The following is a 22,248-nucleotide window of genomic DNA, read 5'->3' on the forward strand; positions in this document are numbered from 1 at the left end:
CAGTGAGGGGGCAGAGGCTGTGCGTCCTGCCCTCGTCCCTCTATGCCCTCTTCCTGCATGCTTTCTCCTCTAAGGTCGGCTTTGTCCCCACTCTCTCTGCAGCTTCCGGTCTGATGGGGTGTGAGGGCCCCTCACACGGCGGTGTTTACCTCAGCCAGGCTGATGGAGATGATGAAGACTGGCGGCGGGAGGCAGTTGGCTCGCTCCAGGTATGTTCTTCGGACTGGCTCTGGAAGCATCCATTTTGAGACAATCCTGTGGACCTTTCTGCTCCTGGGGAAGTCTTTACCTTCGCCGTCCTCCCTCATCTTCTCCTCCTCCAGCTCTTCCTTCCCCGCTCTCTCCGTATTCAGATTCACAGTCTCCATCTCCACATCGTCAGCAGCAGCCATCGGCCTGGTCCTCCCTCCACCTGGAGCAGACATGAATGTAGGGGGAAATGAGATGAGGCTCTTTCCTGGGCTCTTTGGAAAACTATTTGTCTTCCTGGTCCTTCCTGCGCATGGAGCTAGGAGGCAGCTAAAGGCCATCAAAGTGGTCCAAACCTAAGTGGCCACAAATGGTGTTTTTACCATACTGTTTTGTAAATGTTTTAAAACATGGGGATTTGGGGCAGGTAAGACACTGGTGTGTGTGTGTGTGTGTGTAACAATCTAGTAGGTAAAAGCACTTGCTACCAAACCTGGCAGCCTGAGTTTGATCCCTGGGATCCACACTGTGCTGTAAAGAACAGAACCAAATCCTGCAGTTTGCCCTCTGACTTCCACATGCTCACTGTGGTCCACACCCACACAGTAAACAAAAGTAATTTTTAAAACAGGGAGTCTGATGCTCATAGACCTTAGTCATGTAGTAAACTCTGTGTGCTCTTTTTTTTTTTTTTTTTTTTTTTTGGTTTTTCAAGACAGGGTTTCTCTGTGGCTTTGGAGCCTGTCCTGGAACTAGCTCTTGTAGACCAGGCTGGTCTCGAACTCACAGAGATCCGCCTGCCTCTGCCTCCCAAGTGCTGGGATTAAAGGCCGTGCGCCACCACCGCCCAGCCTGTGTGCTCTTCTCTTTATAAAAGCAAAACGATAAAAAGCCATGGGCCTGTGAGGAAACTCAGTGGGGAAAGGGGTCTGCTGCCAAGCTGGATGATGTGTGCGACCCCACGGACCCCTACAGGAAGGAGAACTGAGTCCTGAAAGCCATCTTCTGACTACCACACAACACGCAGAAAATAATTCTCAAGTGTAATTTACAATACACAGCTTGAGAAGCAGAGGCAAGGGGGTAGGAACACCCTTAGCAATATAGTAAGTTCAGAGCAAGCTCAGGTTGAAGGGAAGTAGTGGCGCATGCCTTTGATCCCAGCACTTGGGAGGAAGAGGCAGGCAGATCTTTGTGAGTTTGAGGCCAGCCTGGTGTGCAGAGAGAGTTCCAGCACAGCCAGGGGTGCACAGGAAAACCCTGTCTCGAAAAACAAAAACCAAAAAGCAAGTCTGGGCTACAAGATTTCTTATCTAAACAAATAAGTAATAAAGTAGATAAATAATTGAATACGTTCTTTTAAATAAAAAAGCATACCCACGGATCCAGACAGTTTGGGGGACTAAGGATGTCCCTCAGTTGGTAGAGTACTTGTGTATAGCATGTGCAAGGCTCTGGTTTGATCCCCAGCACCACATAAACTAGGTGTGGTTGCTCTGTCAGCCCAGCACTTGGAGGATAGCAGTCAGAGGATCAGAAGTTCAAAGCCTTCCTCTGCTGTGTAGCCAATTGGCTGTTACCCTGAGATACATGAGACCAATCTTAAAACTACAGTCCTAGCCGAGTGTGGCAACAGGGCCCGTAGTTCTGTAGTTCCAGCACTTGGCAGGCTGAGGTAGGAAGAGCACTTGATCCCAGGGGTGTGACCACAGCCAGCTTGGGCAACACAGCCAGACTCCATCTCAACAACAGAAACGCTGAACTTGTCCACATACCGACTGTAAGGGTACCTCAAGAAAGTCATATACATTGAACCCCAAATTACTTTTTTTAAACTACGGTAAACACTAGGAACCTTGGGCTGGTAGGATGGCTCAGCATCGAGCCTGATGACATGAAATGAATCCCGAGAACCAAGAGTAGAGGAGAGACTGACCCCACCCCACCCACAAAATAAATGAATGTTTTAAAAAATGGCTTTAGTGACATGGAACTACTTTAACCATTTAAACAGTCTGGTGATATTGAGTGTACTTACAAAGTTGTGTAATCATTATCACCATCTGGTTCCAAAAAGTTTTCCTCGCCCTCCACAGAAGGCTCACCCTCATTGAGCAGTCTCTTCCCTCTTCTCCCGTAGCCTCTAATCTGCTCCTGGGACCTGGCAGTGTCTGGAAAGCTCAGGAAATGTGTACTGTGTTTTCTTTCTGGCTTCTCTCACAGTGTTTTCAAGAGTTATCTATGTTATAGCATGAACTACTGTTCTTTCCCTTTTCTCTTTTCTTTTTTTTTTTATTCTCTTTTTAATGTGTAGCCCAGGCTGGCTCAAACTCATGATCCTCCTGCCTCTGCCTCCTTCCGCAAGTCCTACCTGCATGTGCCACCACAACCAGCTACAGTTCTTATGTGGATGAATATATTCTAGTGTACAGGTGGTACCTCACAGCTTGGGTATCCACACATCTGTTGATAGCTAATAAGTTGTTTTCACCTGTACCTATTGTGGCCAAGCTTCCAGGATGAGCTGTTGTTTGTGTGCCTGTCTTTAGATATTTGATGCATATAACCTACATCCTTAGTCATGGCAATACTAGGTGCCCCTCAGATTTCTAGTCTGAAGTAGAGATCATAGCAGCAACCGGGGGGCATGATTTTAGCTAACTTATAAGTGACAGTTGGGCAATATCGGGCACACAGGAAACATTCCATAATCATTCATTATTACTGGTAATGGATGAGTGAGTATGTAGGTGTGTGGATGGAAGGATGGATAGATGGATGGGTGGGTCGGAAGGTGGATGGATGGATGGGTGGATGGATGGGCGGAAAGATAGATGGATGGGTGGGTGGGTGGGTGGGTGGGTGGATGGATGGGTGGTGGGAGGGTGGATGGATGGATGGGTGGGAGGGTGGATGGATGGGTGGATGGGTGGGTGGATGGATGGATGGATGGATGATGGATGGATGGGTGGATGGATGGATGGATGGATGGGTGGGTGGAAAGGTTGAATGAGTCTGTTTTCACAAGCAACTTATTGGGAATCAAATCAAACCCAACTTATTTCCAGATGAATCGCCTCAGGCCTGACTCCATGGTACAATGTGTTATTCTCAGTGAGTTCAGGAAGGAGCAAAACCTTTCATTTTTCTTTTGGACAGCAATTTTTCCGACAATAGAGTCTGTTTCCCACCCCGGCACTTTCTGCCTTCCCATTCGCACGTGACCCAGGGCCAGACATTAGATTCCTATACGTAGTCGCTGAGACCAGCAGCTTCTACTCGTAAACATGAAAGCGTTCAAATAAGGTCAGCGCTGGGAACTTAGCTCGTCAAGGGCTCACCCACATAAGCATGTTGTGGGGTGGATCCCCAGTGCTGCAAACAAACAAGTAAGTTTAATTAGGAATTATTACCCTCCTAGGAAGCAGCACCATTATAAACTTAATTACCATATATGATCATCGTATGAGGGAATAAAATTCCACATTGTTGACAATGCGACTTTACGTTTATAAAAGGAACCAGAAAAATAAGGATGACTTGTGTTCTGCTTAGATTTTCTGTCATCTTGACACGAGCTAGAAGGGAAGGGGGACTTCAAATAAGAAAATGCTGACATCAGGTTAGACTGTGGGCAAACCTGGGGCATTATTTTTATTGATGATTGACATGGGTAAGCCCTGCCCCACTGCTGCTCCTAGGCAGGAGGTCCTGAGTGAATAAAAAAGCCAGCCTAAGCTGGGTGGTAGTTTTGCATGCCTTTAATCCCAGTCCCTGGGAGGCAGGGGTAGGTGGATCTCTGTGAGTTCGAGGCCAGCCTGGTCTACAAGAGCTAGTTCCAGTACAAGCTCCAAAGCTACAGAGAAACCCTGTCTTGAAAAACCAATTTAAAGAAAAAAAAAAAAAGACAAAGTATCATATAGCCCAGGATCTCTTGTTGCCATTAACTTGCTATATAGCCAAAGTTGGTCTTGAACTCCTGATCCTCTTGCCTCTGCCTCCCAGGTGCAGGGATTACAGGTATGTGTCACCGCAGCTGGCTGGAAGCACCCTTTAGATAAACAACAAGACATTTTCAGAGGCCTAAAGAAATGCAACACGGCCTCAAGGCAAAGCAGGTGGCAATGATCCCAGCCTCGATAGCCTCTCTGAGATACAAAAGCACCCACAGTTATCCAGTTGCCTGTTCGGTCACTTCATTACCATATCACTCGAGTGGGTATTTACTCCTCTGACAGCTCCGTGACTCACTAAGCAAAGATCATGAGGGTTCCTGACATTTTCTTTCATGTCAGCAAGATACACCTTCTAATGTGCTGCCAGTTTTTGCTGCCTACTCTTTGTTAAAATGGAAAAGAGGTTCTTCTTTTGTTTTCACAGAAGAGAACCTGGCCGGGCGGTGGTGGCGCACGCCTTTAATCCCAGCACTTGGGAGGCAGAGGCAGGCGGATCTCTGTGAGTTCGAGACCAGCCTGGTCTACAAGAGCTAGTTCCAGGATAGGCCCCAAAACCACAGAGAAACCCTGTCTCGAAAAAAAAAAAAAAAAGATGAGAACCTGTGGACTGCTTCTAGACCACTATGGGATGATAGACCACGCCCCCCTAAAAGGTTGCCATGAACACCCTCAAAAAATTACTTCACCCAACTGCTGACTGAGACGAACCTAGCAGACAGGATACATCATGAAAGGTCTGATTAACAACACCCCCAGTCAGCAGGAAGCAGTATAGACAGAACTGCGCCCATATTCCCAAATATTGTCTATAAATGTTTATTTACATTTACAGGGGGATATGGTATAGGTATGAATAGTTTGCATTGGTATGGATTTTGGTTTATTAATACAAATTTAAGGTCAATTTTGTTATATGTATATTTCTGCTTTTGATTAAGGTATTGTGATTGTAAAGTTCATTTAAAAATGTAATGTATAATTAAAAATATAGGTTAATAGATAATCTATAATAGTCAAGCTTATAGTCATATTAGTTAGATTTTTCAGATGTATAGAGATATATTTAAGTTAGATATGTATTCATCAAATCTTTCAGAGACCTTCAGAATATGGCATTTAAATATTTTAATAACTTAGGACTTTTCATGACAATGAGACACATTTTTTTCTGGCAGCACCAGCTACTTCAAGAGGAAGATGGGCATCGAAGAGGCTCCTTATGGAGTTTGTAAGCTATTTGGGCAAGACACTGCTCTTGCCTGGACTGCTTCACTGGACATGTGGAACCCACAGAGAGAGGATTGCTGAACTTGCCTAAAGGTGAGATGGTCCTTCGGGGTTCCTGTTTTATCAAAGAGTCTGCAAGACATTCTGCAGGACACAGAAGAAAGTGACTGAACTGTCTTTGACGTTTCCTGCTTCATGGAAAAGTCTGCTGGATACTATGGGCCTGTAGGCTGAAGATGGATGTCCCAGTGGTACAGAAGAACTTTGGGTGACCTGTCCAGGCAGCAAGATGTCTCTGTCAATTCTAGAATTTTGGAAGTTGCTTACAATACACTTCCTGTTTTACTTAGGTAATATTATATATTTCTGGAGTCTTTGATGGATTTGAAGAATTTATAGATGTAGTTTTCCTTAGCTATGATAAAAGATAAAGTAGATATAAATATTGTAACTGTAGTTTTTGCTCGATACCTGTTTTGTTATGTAATTTTACTATGTTAAAGTTAAAGCCTTCCTTTTTGTTTAAACAGAAAAGGGGAAATGGTATAGGAGTTCCTTCTGTTTATGTGTTGTTTTCATTGGTTAATGAATAAAGAAACTGTCTTGGCCTTTTGATAGGGCAGAACTTAGGTAAGTGGGAAAAACAGAACTGAATGCTGGGAGGAAGAAGGCAGAGTCGGAGAGAGACACCATGGATCCACCAGAGACACATGCTAGGAATTTTATCTGGTAAGCCACTGCCATGTAGCAATGCATAGATTAATAGAAATGGGCTAAATCAAGGTGTAAGAGTTAGCCAATGTTAGCCAAGCAGTAATTTAATGAGCACAGTTTCTGTGTGGTTATTTCGGGGCTAAGCTAGCTGGGTGGCCAGGATGAACAAGCAGCCCCCTCCCTTGCAACAATTAATTAATTAATGAGAGGTGGAGGCAGAAAGAAAAAGGAAACCTCAGTCAGATGTGTCCAGCACTTAGGATGCTGAAGCGGGAGAACTGCGACTTCCATGCCTGGGATATGTCCTAGGAGACTCTATTTCAAAGGCAAAACAACATTTAAAAAAGAATTAAAATATGGAAAGGACTTTCTTCCTTTGGGATCTCACCTGGTCCATGCACTGAAAAAGGTAGGACTCTGCTGCCAAAGCAACTGCCTACATTAAAAATAAATAAATCGGCTGGAGAGAGATGGCTGAGTGGTTAAGAGCATTACTGCTCAGCCGGGTGATGGTGGCGCACACCTTTAATCCCAGAACTTGGGAGGCAGAGGCAGGCAGATCTCTGTGAGTTTGAGACCAGCATGGTCTACAGAGCTAGTTTCAGGACAGGCTCCAAAGCCACAGAGAAACCCTGTCTCGAAAAACCAAAAACCAAAAAAAAAAAAAAAAAAAAAAGAGCATTACTGCTCTTCCAAAGGACCTAGGTTTGAGTCCCAGCAATACCCATGTGAAGGCTCATAGCATCCTCAAGTCTAGTTCCAGGGACCCCAAGGCTTCTTGTATCTTCTGTGGGCAGCACTGCACACAAGTGCTGCACAGATATATGCATAGGCAAAACACCCATACACATAGAATAAAATAAATAAGATTTTTTTTTTTTTGGTTTTTCGAGACAGGGTTTCTCTGTAGCTTTGGTGCCTGTCCTGGAACTAGCTCTTGTAGACCAGGCTGGCCTCGAACTCCCAGAGATCTGCCCGCCTCTGCCTCCCGAGTGCTGGGATTAAAGGCGTGCGCCACCATCGCCCGGCTAAAAATCAGTTGGATTCCTTAGATAGAAGGTACCTGTTGCCAAACCTGAAGAATTGAGTAGAGTGCTAATGCTCAACATCACTAATGCTCAACATCACTAACGCTCAACAGCACTAACGCTCAACAGCACTAACGCTCCACAGCACTAACGCTCAACAGCACTAATGCTCAACAGTACTAACGCTCCACAGCACTAACGCTCAACAGCACTAATGCTCAACAGCACTAACGCTCAACAGTACTAACGCTCCACAGCACTAACGCTCAACAGTACTAACACTCCACAGCAATAATGCTCAACAACACTAATGCTCAACAGCACTAATGCTCAACAACACTAATGCTCAACAGCACTAATGCTCAACAACACTAATGCTCAACAGCACTAATGCTCAACAGCACTAACGCTCAACAGCACTAACGCTCAACAGCACTAACGCTCAACAGCACTAACGCTCAACAGCACTAATGCTCAACAGCACTAACGCTCAACAGCACTAACGCTCAACAGTACTAACGCTCCACAGCACTAATGCTCAGCAGCACTAACGCTCAACAGTACTAATGCTCAACAGCACTAATCCTCAATAGCACTAACGCTCCACAGCACTAATGCTCCATAGCACTAATGCTCCACAGCACTAACGCTCCACAGCACTAATGCTCCATAGCACTAATGCTCCACAGCACTAACGCTCCACAGCACTAATGCTCAACAGCACTAACGCTCAATAGCACTAACGCTCCACAGTACTAACGCTCCACAGTACTAACGCTCCACAGCACTAACGCTCCACAGTACTAACGCTCCACAGCACTAACGCTCCACAGCACTAACGCTCCACAGTACTAACGCTCCACAGCACTAACGCTCCACAGCACTAACGCTCCACTAACGCTCCACAGTACTAACACTCCACAGCACTAATGCTCCACAGTACTAATGCTCCACAGCACTAATGCTCCACAGCACTAACGATCCACAGCACTAACGCTCCACAGTACTAATGCTCCACAGCACTAACGCTCCACTAACGCTCCACAGTACTAACACTCCACAGCACTAATGCTCCACAGTACTAATGCTCCACAGCACTAACGCTCCACAGCACTAACGCTCCACAGCACTAACGCTCCACAGTACTAATGCTCCACAGTACTAATGCTCCACAGTACTAATGCTCCTCGGTACTAATGCTCCACGGTACTAATGCTCGACAGTACTCCACTTCCCAAGGGCTGCAATTAAAGACATGAGATACTGGCAATCAAACTCGGGGAGTCTGTATGCTACTTAAGCACTCTACCACGTGAGCTATGTCCCCAGCTACTGTGAGTCTTCTCTACTCCCCAAACAAGAAACAAAGGATGTAATCACTGAGATCACAGAAAATACATACTACATAAAGGTTTATCAGGCGGAGCTGGCCTTTCACCTCACATTCACCCACACGGCTCAGGCTGTAGGCAATAGCCAATAAAATACCAAACCATATGTGTTCAATCTTTGAAAGCCGAGGACTTCCAGTAAATTCTTTTGATAACACTGGTCAATTGTCGACTTTCTTGGGGAATTCCAAACTTCTCCTCAATGAGCAGCAGGGACCACCTCCTATCACAGAAACCAAGCAAGCCTGATGCTTCCATTTCCCAGGCTCTAGGAAGCTAGGGTTGAGGTGTGGCCTAAATTTGGGCAGCTAACTGCATTTGCTTAAACAAAACAAACAACAACAACAAAAACCAACAACAATGTTTAACCATCTAATTCTGACTGGCCTGAAACTTGCTATGTAGGCCAGGCTGGCTTTGAATGCACAGAGAACTGTCTGCCTTTGCCTCTCAAGGGTTGAGAGTAAACCACCATGCCTGGGTTGGGGTGAGTCCTGAGGTATTATAATCTGGCCCTACTTCCTGTCCACTCTCTACTTTTGACTGAGGAATTAAGCAGTTGCCTCATAATTCTGTGGCCATATCTTCCCAGCCGTGAGAAATTGTATCCTTTCTTAAACTGTAAGCCAAAATAAGCCTTCTCGCTGGGCGGTGGTGGCGCACGCCTTTAATCCCAGCACTCGGGAGGCAGAGGCAGGCGGATCTCTGTGAGTTCGAGACCAGCCTGGTCTACAAGAGCTAGTTCCAGGACAGGCTCCAAAACCACAGAGAAACACTGTCTCGAAAAACCAAAAAAATAAAAAATAAATAAATAAGCCTTCTCTCCCTTTAAAAAAATGTAAAAAGGAAGGAGAAGAATAAAGAAAAAGAAGGGAGAAGAACAGGAAAGGAAAGGAGAGATTGAATCCACACCACATTGCCCAGTCTTTATATCACGTGTTGATTCCACACACAGAGACTGTCACTGTTCAACATCAGGGCCATGATCAGCTGTGATCTATAGAGCTGCCATGCTGCAATGTTGTAATGGCTGCCAAAGGCCTAAGAGATGGTTCTATTCCCAGCACCCATGTTTTTCTGTAACTTTGGAGCCTGTCCTGGAACTAGCTCTGTAGACCAGCCTGGCCTCCAACTCACAGAGATCCGCCTGCCTCTGCCTCCCAAGTGCTGGGATTAAAGGCGTGAGCCACCACCGCCCTTCCACACCTGACTTTTTATGTGTATTCTGGAGACCTGAACTCCAGTCCTCATGACGGTTCCACAATTGCTTTGCTGACTGAGCCATCCCCCAGCTTTTTTCATGTTTTGTTCTGCGTTTTTGAGATGGGGATCTCATTCTGTAGCTGAATGACATTTCACAGTGACCTTCCAAATTCATCCCGCAAGTGGTGGGATTATAGGCATGAGCTACTTAGTCCAGTTTGTGAGCTTTCTTGTAACGTAGGGCACTGATACCCCGATTCGTGGATAAAGAAACTCAGGCTCCCAGGGTAACTTACTGGAAGAGAAGCCTGAAACCTCTTGACTTCAAAACTCCTGGACCTTTCCCTTCATCCATATTTTCTTTCTTTTTCTTGTTTTCCCATTTTTATGTATTTATTTTATATGTATGGGTATTCTGTCTGCATGCATGTCTGTGTAGTATGTCTGGTGCCTATGGCAGACAGAAAAGGATATTAGACCCTCTGGAACTGGAGTTATGGATGGTTGTAAGCCACCACGTGAGTGCTGGGAATCGAACCCAGGTCCTCCACTCCTAGCTGCTAAGCCACCTCTCCAGCCCCTTCCTCCGTGTTTCCTAAGCACCACACATTACAGAAATGCGCATCTTCACATACTCTACCTTATCTCCCTCCTCTGGCTGCCCAGACAGACGCAGACCCAACTTTGGGATTTCTAAATGGAAGCGGATCTTCTGGTCGTCACCCTGGGTCAAGGTTGAAAATTAGCAACACCACCATTGCTACCACAGGAACACCAAGTAGACATAAGTGCCCCCACAAGAACAGGACTTGCCTCTCTCTCAGAACGGGATGGATCAAGCCAAGCTCACCTTCTCTTCGTTACCTAGCTCAGGGAAGTTGCTGGGCTAACGTCCTTTGAACAACTCTTCATTGATGGAAGACACCTTTGTCATCTGCTCATGTTGTTCCTTAACTGCAGCCACACGAGTAGGTTTCAAATAGCTGAATTGGTTTTTTCATGCAGCTGGTCCCACCCATTCATCAGTACCAGGCGAGTCCCTCCCGGGGCTGAGGCCAGCCTTCATGTGGCCAGGGAGCCAAGCAGTCTGGGCTGGGTGTACCCACTTGCCGCCCAGCTGGGCCTAGTGGGAGGCTTTTGGTGGCGTTGCTAGGCAACCTGGGTAATTGATGAGGCCAGGGATTGGGGTTCTGAGAGCCACACAGATTAACAGCCTCCTTCATCACACTGCAAGGCATCATTATGCCTTGGTTCAGAGCCTGCAGAGATCTCTCTGCGGTCATGGCCTGAAAGGATGCTTTTTTAGCTACAGAAATTAAGAACTGGTCTTTCAGTATTATAGGTTTGTGGCTGTGGCTGTTTTCTTTTAGCTCCATCTATGAACACACAACTTGAAATAAACAGGCAAAAGATTTAAAAAACAAAAATTGCCTTCACAAACCCCCATCACTAAAAGTTTTCCTTCTGGAAGCAAAGCCCACTGGCCCTCCTGAGCGAGGGCAAATAAGGTAGGGAGTTCTGCATCCCCAGGACTCTCCATGGCTCACTGTGCATTCAACACTCCTTCCTTGGACTCCACGGGCCTGGCTGTGGTTCAGGCTTGGAGGAACCAGAGCTTGGGTGGTGTGCACAATAGTATGTTCATATTCCTAGAACTTGGGTGGTGTGCACAATAGTATGTTCATATTCCCAGAACTTGGGTGGTGTGTACAATAGTATGTTCATATTCCCAGAGCTTGGGTGGTGTGCACAATAGTATGTTCATATTCCCAGAGCTTGGGTGGTGTGCACAATAGTATGTTCATATTCCCAGAGCTTGGGTGGTATGCACAATAGTTATGTTCATATTCCCAGAGCTTGGGTGGTGTGCACAATAGTATGTTCGTATTACTTCCATTCAAAAACTATCATAATTCCTCCCATGTCCAGTCATCAGAGTCCCTCCTACTTGTGCTATTTTGGGAGACACTCCTATCCTAAGCTGTTGTTCCTATTTACAGATAAAGCAAAGGGGACACCAAAGCTTGCATTCCAGATGACAGCAGAGTCAGTTCCCTGGGGCCCACAGCTGTATCACATTGCTCCTCCCAGAGCTACTGAATCCATCAGGAGGTGCACGCACCCCAGAAAATAGTAATAACAGTGCTGAGCTGCATGTGGGCAATTCGCACTGTGATCTCAGTACCCACGAGGTCAGGTCGGCCAGGCCTGCATAATGAGTTCCAGCTCAGCTAGGCCTACATAGAATTTGTCTCAGAAAAAAAGGGGAGGAGAGGGAGAGGCTATGGAGCTAATTCAGCAGTCAAGAGGACCAGCTTACAGATTTCCTTCCTTCCTTCCTTCCTTCCTTCCTTCCGTCCTTCCTTTCTTCTTTCCTTCTTCCCTCCCTCCCTTCTTTCCATTCTTTTTGAGACAGGGTTTCTCTGTGTAGTCTTGGCTGTCCTGGAACTTGCTCTGTAGACCAGGCTGACCTTGAACTCAGAGATTCAGCCTGCCTCTGCCTCCCAAGTGCTGGGATTAAAGGCTTACGCCACCACTGCCGGATCACAGATTTTTAACAAAAGCAATGATTTTTATTTCTTCAAGTACTGACATGGTGTCAGGGTTTCTTTAGTCTGTGCTCTTGAATGCTAGCTTGGTCAAATTTCTTAAATACTGTACCAGCTTCCCGGGAATCATTCTGGACTATCTTTCTCAGTGTACATGGGGAAGTATTGAAAGCTCAGTTATAATCAATAAGGATGATGTATTGAAGATAATACAAGGTCCAGGATGGAGTCCTATGTCCTCTACAGCAGTGGGCACCTTTAGGAAATATTTATTTTGGAGCTCAGTTGTTAAGAGCATTTGTTGCTTTCTCAGAAGACCCAAGTTTGTTTCCCAGCACCCACATGGTCGCTGACAGTCATCCATAACTTTAATTCAAGGGGCTGTGATGCCTTCATCTGATCTCTGGGAGCACCTGGCACTCATGTGCAGGCAAAACACCCAAACACACAAAATGAATTAATCTAGAAAATTATTTATTTTATTTCATGTGTATATATGTGTGCCTGAATGTATATACATATTATGCCATATGTGTGCGGGAGTCTGTGGAGGTCAGAGGAAGTGTTAGATGCATTGAAACTGGAGTTATAGATAATTGTGAGCACAACGTGAGTGCTGGGAACCAAACCTGGACCTTCCCCTATGTAGCCATGGATGACTTTGAACTCAAATTCTGATCCTCCTCCTCTCTCCACCTCCTGAATGTTGGCTTGCACCACCACACCTATTGAAATGAGTTTCATTTATTTAAGTATCTGTTTGTCTTTAGTTTGGTTTTTGAGACTGGATCTCTCTACTTAGCCTTGCCTGGCCTGGAACCGTGTAAACCAGGCTAGCCACAAACTCAACAGAGATCCTCCTGCCTCTGCCTTAAGAGTGCTGGGATTAATGGTGTTCTCACCCATTTGTGAAATGTCTTTTAAATAGGGCCCATCGCAATAAACATATGTCCCAGTGTGCACAGGACTAGGGATTCCTCAGGTTGTGTCTGTCAGTGCTAAAACTGGAGCCATTGTGGACAAACCTAGAATGCTTGTCCTCCCTTCCCTGGAATATCTTTCTCAGACTAATTGAAGGAGGGGAAGAGTTGATGGGTTGTCCTGTGCCTAGGGCCATGGCTCCTAATCCTACCTTCACGTCAGAATTATCTAAGGTCTTCTTTGTCTGGGTTCACCTCTGCTCAGTGGAAATCTTTGGGGACAGGATCACACGGGATTTTTTTTTTTTTTTTTACAGTCCCACAATGTAGCCCCAGCTAGCCTAGAATGGAATGCCTCTTTATGTAGACAAGGCTAGCTCCAAGTGCTGGGATTAAAGCTGATCACCCATACAGTTTATTTTTATTAACTGTGTGGTTAGGGGCAGATATGTGCACAGGAGTGTAGGCTCCTAGGCGGCCAGATGCACGGAATCCCCTGGAGGTAGAATTGCCGGAGGTTGTGAGGTTCCTGGTGCAGGGTCTGGGAACTGAATTCATTTGGTGTGTAGCTCTCCTTCTGGCTAACTGTTCTTATGACCTGAAGTATGTCAACCCAGGACATGGAATTTTGTGCTTAAAAGCTCACCCCGAGAGAGACTTAGTGCTACACTGGAAGCCCGAACACCCAGTGTAGTCATCAGCCAACTAATAAAGACCCCTGTCCAAGCAGTCTTCTCCCACAGCAAAACCAGGGGGTGGGAGGAGAGATAGAGCCACGGCAGCAACTCCTGCCTAGAGGTTTGTTTTCAAGGCTGAGAAAGTAGCTCAAAGCGTAAAGTACTCCCTGGCTGAATCAGGCACAGGCATGATGATACACACCTGTGATCCCAGCGCTCAGGGGCTCAGGAGGCAGCAGCAAGCAGACTTCTGTAGGCCTGGTAGAGACTGGCAGACAGACAAGGACACAGATACAGAGAGACAGACAGACAAAGAGAAGGGGGAGAGGAGAAGGAAAGGGGAGAGAAAGGGGAAAACACAGAGGGGGGATGGGGAGATGGAAACAGAATGAGAGAAGAGGAGAGGGGGAAGAGATGGAAAGCCGGCATATATTTTTAACCACTCTCCCTGTGTATTCTTATGTACACCATTCTCCAGTGACCACTAAAGCTCATGTTAAGTGTGTGCTTGTGTGCTTTAGCCAGCAGTCCCTATATGCCTGGTAAGTGTTAGGCTCTAGAAAGACATAGAAGAAGAAAGAAAAGAAAGCAAAACAAATAACAAAAATGGTCTACTCCTCTACTATTCAGAGGGAAATAAAAAATCCTAAGAATTGCTGCAACCCAGCAGTATACTGTGGCACAGACGAAAAGTGGGCCAGCACCGGCACAGTGGGACCACTATTGGATTTCCAGAGCCCATTGCAGCAGACTGAAGGTGAGCACACTGGTTGCCGTTCCTCCCACTAAAAGATGGAACTGGTTTCCTCTCTTCTTAAGTCATGGGGCCAACCCTGTGACTGGTTTTAGCCAATACCACGTGGCAGAAGCAGCACTGGGGACTGTCCAAACCAGGTTCTGAGAGATATGTGCTTTGACTACTCTTGGGCCAGCCACCAGGCTCTGCAGAAGCCCACATTCCCAGCACGGAGGCTAAGGCCGTGTAGAAGAGCAACAAGACACCAGACCAATAATGACACCTTCTCGGACTTCTTGGACAACTGGATGTCATCAGTTGACAGCAAAGGGAATAGAAAAAGTGTTCAACCTCCCCAAATTCCTGACCCACTGAGTCAGGAAAAAATAAAACAGTGGCTGAGTTCAGACACTTATTTGGAGTTACTTGAGACAGCATTAGCTATCAACGTGCAGAGCTAGATGCCAAGAGGCCACCTCACTGTGTCTTCCCACTGACACTGGTCATCTCTGTCCCCTTCTATACAGTAGATTACAGATGACTCAGCTAACGCAGGCTCCAGAATTAGCCTCTGCCTCCATCCCTATTTCCGCCTGCTTTTTTAAACGAACCGCACTCTCGAGTGTATTGACTAGCTCAAAAGCCATGGCAAAGCTGGAGTGTAGCTCCCCTGGTAGAGCAATTGCCTCACAGGCACAAGGCCCTCTGTTCCATCTCCAGCACCCCAAAGAAGAAGGGGGAACAAAACCAAAGCTGTTCCTGTTGTCTTCAGAATGAATAGAGCAGATGCACGACCTAGCTCCTGCCTTTTTACAGAATCCAGTGTCCATCGCTCTCTCCCAACAATGTGTTGCAGCCATGGGGACCTCTTTCTGCCTCTGAAATTCATCAGACACTCTCAGAGTCATTGCACTTTCTGTTCCTTCTAACCAGCCCCCCAACCCCAACACAGCAACGCCCCCTATGGGGCTGGCACCTCCCTAGGAAGTCTTCTCTGCCTACGCCTTCCTCCACGCCAATACTCTGGCACATTTTCCTGCTTCCTTGCTCCAAACACTTACCATACCTAAAAATATCTAGCGTATTTACTGTCTGTCTACTAGGTACAGGAAGGTCAGGATTGTTCGTTTTCCATTCTATCTACACCCCAGCATCTTACCCTAGTGAAAAACCCTCAGTGAGCCCTGAATGGACCACAAAGTAAATGAAGAAGGAAAGAGGAGAGGCAATAGAGTGAGAAAACCCTGGTCCTGCTCCAGAGTATCCCCTGCTTGCCTGTGGAAAAGTCATCTCCCCTAACACAAGCCAGAAGTCCATCTTCACCAAGCAAAGCCTGTGTATGCTGTCCGCCCATCGTTTTGCCCCTGAACCCCATAGGAACTTTGAAATGCCATAGCCCTTTCTCATACTTCTCCTGGAAGGGTTTTAGAGATCAACCCCAGAATCTCATGGGTGCTAAAGAAGTACTTTACCACTGAGCTGGATCCCTGACTCTTTTAACGTTTTTGAGACAGAGTCTCATGAAGTTGCCCAGGCTGGCCATGAAAGCTTCAGTCTCCTAAGAAGCTGAGATCATAACTCTGTACCATCAGACTTCATTTTTGTTTTGTGGTTCTAAGAAAAGGTAAGCTTGCCACCCAAGGTCTTCTATGGCTTTGTAGCCAAGGCTGGCCTTGAACTCCTATCTCTACCTCCCAAGTAGGCTCCTCCCAGTTGTAATTTTACAATATATAAATAAAGTCCAACAGACCTTAGAATTAACAGACTGATAAGCTGACTAAGAATACAAATTCCAAAGGGCCTGAATACAAACTTTGATTTGAGCAATGTACTGAAACTTTTTCTTTCTTTCTTTCTTTCTTTCTTTCTTTCTTTCTTTCTTAAGTTGTGGAAATGGAACCCAGGACTTTCAAACAGTAGGCAAGTGCTGTATCACAGAGCTATACCCACAGCCTGTATTAAACCTCTTGGTGGCCCAGGAACTTCATCTGTGAAAGGATGGTGTGAGGGTTAATACTGTCAACTTGAATCACCAAAGATAAACCTCTGGCCTGCCTGTGAGAGACTTTCTTGTTTAGTTCCTTGAGATAGGAAATCCCACCTTAACTTTGTGGCACCATTCCTTTGGCTGGGGTCCCAGACTGGAAAACAAAAGAAAAAGTGCAGCTTATATAGGCCAGGCTGGCCTCAACCTCCTTATGATGACCTTGAACTTCCAATCCTCCTTTGTCTACCCTCCCACTCCCCCCAAATGCTGGGTTTACACCTGCACCGCCATGCCCAGTTTATGCAGTGCTGGGGATTGAACTCAGGCTTTCACGTCTCTGCTATGACGACTAAGCCAGCACCCTGCCAATACACCTCCATGCCCTCAGTTCTGCTTCGTCGGTTCTTGTTGTGCTTCCAAAGACGGGTCACTGCGCTGTCTGTCCTCAGTCTTTCTGTGGCACAACAGTTAGAAGGCTAATTGGAAAGCTGGGTGTGTTAGGGCACATCTGTGATCTCAGTGCTCCAGAACCTGAGGCAGGAAGTGTTAGAATTCAAGGCCAGCCTTGTCTCGTAAAAATAGAACCAGCCAGTTGTGGTATCACACACTGGTAGGATGTGCTGGAGAGGAAGAGGCAGGAGAATCATAATTTTGAGGCCAGCCTGAGCGACACATTGAGGCTGGAGAGACGGCCCAGCTGTTAAGAGTACATACTGTTCTTCCAAAGGATCCACATGGTGGCTCAGAACCATCTGTAACTCCAGGTCCAGGGGTCCAACACCTCCTTCTGACCTCCATGGGCAGCATGCATACACATGGTGCACATACATACATGCAGGCAAAACACTCTTATAAATAAATAAACGTTAGGAAGAAAGAAAGAAAGAAAGAAAGAGAAACCAGAAAAGTTTATAAAGATAACCAGAGATTGCTTTGTTCCTGAGAAAGAAAAAAAGAGATTTGGTGACTAGAGGGGAGGGACTATGCCTTACTATAGATTCAATAGTACTGATTTTACTCAAATCTACTCATCAAAACTAATTATGAGCCAGATACACAATCAGGAACAGCAAGTGACAGACATTGTGGCTACTCATTGATGAGACTCTGGCTAGCCAGGGAGCCCCAGGATCCTCCTGTCTCCATCCCCTAGAGCTGTGAGTTGAGATTGGGATGATGTGATACCACACACAGCTTTTACAAGAGTCTGAAAGATCAATCTTAGGTCCTCCTACTTAAGCAACCTGCACTTTACCTACTGACCGTCCCGCCAGCCTCTCAGCCTCATGTACCCGAGGCTATGGCCTCAAACAGTTTGTAACTGAGGCTATGGCCTTGGATTTGTCCTCTGTACCCACCTCCTGAGTGTTAGGATTATTGGCAGCCATCTCTGCTCGTGGTTTACACAACACTAGGAATAGAGCCCAGGGCCTTGTGCACGCTAAGCAAGCACTCTACCAACTGAAGTATATCTCCAGCCAACCTCAATTCTTGCTTTCCCCCACCACCACCACACCCTGTACTGTGGCCATACTGAGCCTGAGCAGGTTGGGTTCCCGCTCTCTGGTAGGTCTCCTCCTGAGCTCTGCCCTCTGTTGGAACATCTTCCCTCCCTGCAGTCCCAATTTGAGTCCCTTTCCACCTCCTCGACAAAGCCTTGCTACACACACAGACACACACACACACACACACACACACATATACGCCACAGCAGGGAACGCAGCAGACACGGCAGAAGTGAGTGCCCTTGGAAGGCCCCTCACTAACCTCTGCTTGTGTCTGGGATGGTTTCTTTGTGTCGTAACTGCTTCTTTAACAGACTATGGGCATCCTGAGTGTAAGGCTTCCGTTTTAGCCTATCACACCATCCATGGAATGCATCACTAGCTATGGGTCAGCTTCATTTGTTCACAAAGGACTCACCGAGCATTCTTATAGCAAGAACATGGAAGACGCCCTGCCTGTGTGACTGATAGAGACACCATCCTTGCCCCTTGGGTTGCCTAGGTTGCTTCAGCTTTGTTCACTTAAGACAAGGTCTTGCTGTGTAGCCCTAGCTGGCCTGGTACTTGCTATGTAGCCCAAGGTGGCCTCAGACTCGCCCAAAAACACATGCTGCCACCGCCCAGTGTAGGGACTACGGGCATGAATCATCATGCCAAGCTAATTACTGCCCTTTTGGAACCTTTAGGTCTCCCGGGACAGATGAAGCACATGAATGAATGAATGAATGAATGAACCAACCAACTAACTATAGGAGTGTCTCCTCACACCCGGATAAAACAGCCCTGAACAAGAGAAGTAAAAAGGCTGGTGTTTCTGTAGTTAGGGAACGAGGACACGCCCCCGCCACACACACACACACACACACACACACACACACACACCGCTTCCTGCCCTTTATACAGAGACTTTGAAAGACAACAAGGAGTTGAGCAGACAGCTTGGAGTCTGATTTCCAAATCTGAATTCTAGATCCATTACTCATTAGCCATGTGGTCTTAGGTAAACCCTCAGGGGATGAGAGTAATATAGCATGGTTACGATCTAATGCGATAATGTCTTTTTGTTTGTTTGGTTGGTATTTGAGGCAAGGTCTCTGTGTAGCCCAGGCTGGCTTTGAACTCAGCCTCCTGAGTGTTGAGATGGTAGAGGTGCAGAAGCCCAAGATAAAGTGCTTCAGTGGTTGAGGGCTTAGGCTCAGCTGGGGCTGAGGGACTATACACAATTACCACCTGTTGGGGAAGGTGTGTCACTTTCTTTAGTGGTCTGCCACAGACAATTTGTCTCTTTGACACTAAATAACCCCCATTCCCACTCCACAAATTAGCTCTAATTAAACTCAGTGGCCACACACTTGAAGTAGAAAGGAGATTTATTGAGGGTACCAGTGAGAGAGAAGGGGATGAGGGAGGGGGAACGGTAAGGGTACCAGTGGGGGAGAGGGGGATGAGGGAGGGGAGTGGTGAGGGTACCAGTGGGGGAGAGGGGTATGAGGGAGGGGAATGGGGATAAGGGGATGGGGATTAGGGAGGGGAATGGGGATGTGAAAATGACTATAATTCATTTTATGAATGTACAAAATTATCAAATAATTTTTAATGGGGAGGATACATGAGGAAGGCAGAGGCAGGAGGGTCTCTGAGAATTCAAGGCCAGTCTAGTCTACGTAGTGAGTCCAGGCCAGGCAAGACTACATAATGAGATCTGTCTCAAAAAAAAAAAAAAAAAAAGGAATAAAATAGATTTTAAAAAAATATGAGCCGGGCGGTGGTGGCGCAGGCCTTTAATCCCAGCACTCGGGAGGCAGAGGCAGGCGGATGGATCTCTGTGAGTTCGAGGCCAGCCTGGTCTACAAGAGCTAGTTCCAGGACAGGAACCAAAAGCTACGGAGAAACCCTGTCTAGAAAAATAAAAAAAAAAAAATATGAAAGGGAAACAATGTTTTTTGCAGGTCCCAAGGCAGGAAGACAGCATAAGAGTCAGGCCCTAGCTATGGCCCAGTGTTTAGACCTTCACCCAGAAGTTGGTCTCCCTGCGCCCTCACACCTTCTGGCTTCCAGCCCCCTAGAGCACCTGCCTCCACTGCTCAGTTCAGTTTACAGGCCACCTGAGTTCTGTTGAGGCCAGGGTTTGTCTTCTATATCTTTACAAGCCTGCAGCCAGTTAGGGAGGGAGTGGCTGAAAGAGGGACAAAGAAAGAGAAAGTGTAGCTGTTTATCCAGGCCCCACTGTGTGCAAGTCACTGGGCCTGTCCTTGATTCAGCTAGTTCCTTATCATCTTTCAAAGCAAACAAACAAAACGAAAACCCTGTGAGGAAGCTGAGGCCCAGGAAGTAAACAGAAGACGTGGGGTAGGAATCCAGGCCTCTCTGGTTCTCCAGCATAATTTCCCACCACGCCTGCCTACCAGTTTGAAGATGGGGATAAATTTCAATTTTCCTGTTCACAGGAGGAGAAATGGGATGCTCCTCTCCCCAGACAAGTGAAGTGCACACTCAACCAATGAGTAAACAAATGAACACTAGTAAATGATTTGAGTGAGTGAAATCCCTCTGGTGCCTTGTACCAGGAAGGAAGAAACAGTCCACGGGAGCGCCTTGCTGGAAGTGGTGAGACAGTCTTGCCTGGCAAGCCCTCGGGGCAGGGACAGGGGCTGGGGAAGCGCGGGGTAGAATCCCTGCTCAGGTGGAGATAGAGACAATACCTGTGTGTGTGGTTGCAGGAGGAGCTAAGCAGTAGGACACTTATTTGGCATGATATAGTACACACACACACACACACACACACACACACACACACCAGCATGCCTCCAGCCAAAAATAAAAATAAACCCTGGGAGTCAGAGGATGCTGCTACAGAGAAAGTAAAAGTGATCGACAGGGTTTGAAAAGTCAGTGAGGGAGCAGGATTGAACTCCCTGGTCGCCTCCCCAACCATTTCCTAAGCGGTCCAAAATGCTGTCAACTTTGAAAAGGAAAAGTTTCAGAGCGCTAAGCGGCCACTCTAGGTTCTTCCCGAAGGTAGCTTCTGGAAGCTGGACCTTTCCTTCCCCTCATCGGTTGGCAACCAGCTTTAATGCGCTGCCTGGAATTCCTGCCATTCGCCCCCAGTTTCAGTACTTGGCCTCCCAGCGCCAGCCCCAACCCCTGCACCTTACCTGAGGAGGCCGAGGCGCAGCCGTCCCACCCTGCAGTCCGATCTTGCTCTTCACGCAGCAAACGGAGCAGCCTGTTGGCTCAAGCTGCAGCCTACTAGGCTCTCCACCAGCCTTCCCTGAACTAAAATCGTCCAGACAGGTTCCTAAGGGGGAGGGTGCCAAAGGAAATTCCCTCTCCGCCTAGTGGCCTGGCCTAGGCTGGGCCAGCCCTGCTAGGCAGTCTCTCCTGGGCTGGCCCTGGATGAATGAGTTCGTGCCTCCTCCTACTTGGGTTTGTGCCAGGGAGCCAGTGACAGCCGCCCTGTTCTTTCTCCTGGGCGCTGCTATCCATGCCTCCTCCAGGTCCTGCCTTCTTTTCTGTGACTGAGAGGGCCTTCTGCTCTCTGCGCTCCAGGAAAGGCCTGCACTGCAAGGCCTCAGTTACTCTGCGTGGATTGTCCTGGAATCACACTCCAGTGTGACTCAAGCCTGGTATTCCACAAAAGGCTCTGGACAGTTTGGTCACAAGGCTCCTAGATTCTGCCCACAGACTGGATGTGCCTTGGCTCTGACACAAGAGGCTTGCCAATCTCTGATTATCCAATCAAAGTATCTGGAGGATGGCTGGCCTTGTGCCAGGTCCTGCGAGTGGGGAAGTAGGTTAACCTGGTGCCTGCCCCACCAACTGTGCTAGCAAGACAAAACGGAGTACTCCGCTGAAGATTTGCCCAAGATTCAGGCATCGTGATCAAGGAGGACTTCCCTATGTGGAAGAGTTCTAGAAAAAGCTCTCAGAGATGACAAGCCACTGAAGTTCAGAATTGTGAGCAAGCAGTGTCAGGTCAGGAAGGGCCTTGCAAGGCTTGCTGGGAACTATTCAGACTTTACACTACCACCGAGAGATTCATAGAGGATGGAAACATGGCGTCAGATTCAGATGGAATGTATTTTCTGGGCTGGCAATGGAACCTAGGGCCTCACACAGGCCAGGTAACTGCTCTACCACTGAGTTACACCCTCACCTTAAGGTGG

The 22,248-nt window shown here is 47.0% G+C and overlaps 1 protein-coding gene across 2 annotated transcripts in view; it reads right to left on the bottom strand.

Annotated features, from left to right (window-relative positions):
* Window positions 1-21,364, bottom strand: part of Rhbdl2 (rhomboid like 2) — a 46,513-nt gene extending 25,149 nt beyond the window's left edge. For both annotated transcript variants that reach the window (XM_041652485.1, XM_041652484.1), the window contains exons 1-2: window positions 21,238-21,364; window positions 150-412 (exon numbers count right to left, since the gene is read on the bottom strand). In XM_041652485.1, coding sequence (XP_041508419.1) covers window positions 150-392 — 243 coding nt within the window. In that variant the 5' untranslated portion in view covers window positions 393-412; window positions 21,238-21,364. The remainder of the gene's footprint in view (window positions 1-149; window positions 413-21,237) is intronic.
* Window positions 21,365-22,248: the final 884 nt, after the last annotated feature.

This window comes from Microtus oregoni, unplaced genomic scaffold, assembly GCF_018167655.1.
Source record: "Microtus oregoni isolate MIOR12 unplaced genomic scaffold, Mior012 000005F_ref0000423, whole genome shotgun sequence".
Classification (NCBI taxonomy): Eukaryota; Metazoa; Chordata; class Mammalia; order Rodentia; family Cricetidae; genus Microtus; species Microtus oregoni.